This window comes from Atta cephalotes, assembly GCF_000143395.1.
Source record: "Atta cephalotes unplaced genomic scaffold scaffold00005, whole genome shotgun sequence".
NCBI lineage: Eukaryota > Metazoa > Arthropoda > Insecta > Hymenoptera > Formicidae > Atta > Atta cephalotes.
Genome location: NW_012130069.1, coordinates 5,015,252 through 5,017,344, shown reverse-complemented (window position 1 = coordinate 5,017,344; position 2,093 = coordinate 5,015,252). Strand labels below are relative to the sequence as shown.

The window sequence follows — 2,093 nt, the reverse complement described above, 5'->3', positions numbered from 1 at the left end:
TCTCTCTCTCTCTCTCTCTCTCTCTCTCTCTCTCTCTCTCTCTCTCTTTTTCTCCCTCTCTTTTTCTCCCTCTCTCTGTTGCTCGAGAGGAGAGTAGCCAGTGAAGTGCGCGCGCGAAGATTCATCCCCTTTTTTTCTCTCATTGTCTCTGTCTGTCTCGGAGAATGGAGGAATTAAACCGATCATACGCGTTCTTTTTCAGACGAGAATCAATCGATATGCGGCTCAGGGAGTCGGTCTCAGTGTCGTTGCATCCCGGAGGACTAAACAACAAGTAAGTTATCCCGACGAGATGATCAAATCTATTACGGCGCTCGTAATAGAGGGTTAATTGATGGCCGGCCGGGCCGGGCCGGCGATCACGTGCACAGATAATAATCATCCCCTAATCGAGGTGCTGAAACGGACACGGAAATGTGAATGCCACAATTCATGGAAAGCTGCTATTTTGTTCTTCATATTACATAATGTGTTTCTCAAGTGCTGATTTTAATGCTAGCTGTTAGAGCCAGTTTTTATTATCAATGTTATTTTATAATGAGCTTACATTCTTTATAATGTTATAATAACTTTGAATGTTGTACGCTCTTCTATCTTAAATATTTTAGTTATTTTTATTTATTATTTTTTTAATATAATATGTAAATCGGAAGATATAATCTTTTTCAACCCTGAAGATTAAAAAAATTATTTGACTCTTTTTCTAACTCTTGATAGTCAAAAATTGCAAGAAATATGAGTTACCTTTATAGAAATTTAATACTAATACTATCCAATTAATCATTTATTTTGTGTGTTGAAAATACTGTTAACACTCCAACTTAAATCATTTATTATAAAAAAATAATATTCTTATAGAAATTCATATTAATAATGATCAGTCAATTATACACTTATATATTTTGAGTGTTAATATAATATTTTTGAAAGGTTTAAATAGAATTTTTAATTTAAAATTATTTTAAAATTCACACTAAATATAGTTGCTGAAACATTCCAGAGGTAATGGAAAATCAATGAATGTGAATTATTTCTATTATCAATTTCAATTCTACAATTTATATATATTATACTTATTAATGATGTCCCAAATCAAAGCGAGGCTAATTACCAGTGGTTTTCCTCAAGGAAACAATATTATCTCATTCACATTTCCTAACATATTATATATAATTAGGAGAAGAGTGAAGAATTAAATAAATACACGTCACATAAAGGCCGTGCACGCGGAGTTGCGTGGAGTCATGGCTGCAAATGTCAATCGCTATAATCTTTGCCTAACCAAGTCGGCTGATTATTTCCTAGTTATAAGTTACGCTAAATATAAACGTCTGATCCGTCTCCGTGGCGGCCGTAGGCGTGCTGCCGCCTATGCCGCCTCGGCATCGGCGGGCTCGAGTGGTATACCTAACGGCAACGCTAGTATCGATCCACCTGGACTCATTTCTCGGTCTCGCTCGCAGCCAGCTCCGCAGGCACAGCCCGAGCCGGAACGTCGGGGCCGGCGAGATCGGTGATCGCAACGAGAACGCAGCTCAGGAGCCGGTCGCCACTCCTGAACCGGATTACCCGAACGACGAGTCGGCGGATTTCCGGCTGGCCGAGGACACCACCACGTGGTCCTCTCTAGCGATCGCGCGCGACAACGTGCAGCAGAGCAACCCGTCAACGCAGCAACCCATCAACGTCAACAATAATCTCACTGAGCCGAGGATACGGAGGAACAGCTCCGTCGAAAGCCTCGCCGATTACGAAGGTGAGTGTGTCTGTTAAAAGTGTTAAATTTAAATTGCATTTGTCAATCGCTATAATCTGCTTGCTTCTGTGTGCGTGTACGTGTGTATATGTGTCCAGTGTGCGCATATTACAAACTTGTATCGATTTTAAAAGAACCATCTTTAGATGCTCCTTCTGCGTTTTAGAAAATATGCAATAATTTATTCTTTTACAGAATTTTTAATTGTTAAAATATTAAATCAAAGTAACGATATTTTATATTTGTATATGTGTGTCTATATATAATTTTGTATACACACACACACACACACACACACACACACACACACACACACACACACACACACACACACACA

The 2,093-nt window shown here is 39.0% G+C and overlaps 1 protein-coding gene across 1 annotated transcript in view; it reads left to right on the top strand.

Annotated features, from left to right (window-relative positions):
- Positions 1 to 218: 218 nt before the first annotated feature.
- The window catches only part of LOC105626369, a 20,847-nt gene continuing 18,972 nt past the window's right edge, over positions 219 to 2,093 (top strand). Inside the window, exons 1-2 of the mRNA XM_012207670.1 lie at positions 219 to 274; positions 1,464 to 1,756. Coding sequence (XP_012063060.1) covers positions 219 to 274; positions 1,464 to 1,756 — 349 coding nt within the window. The remainder of the gene's footprint in view (positions 275 to 1,463; positions 1,757 to 2,093) is intronic.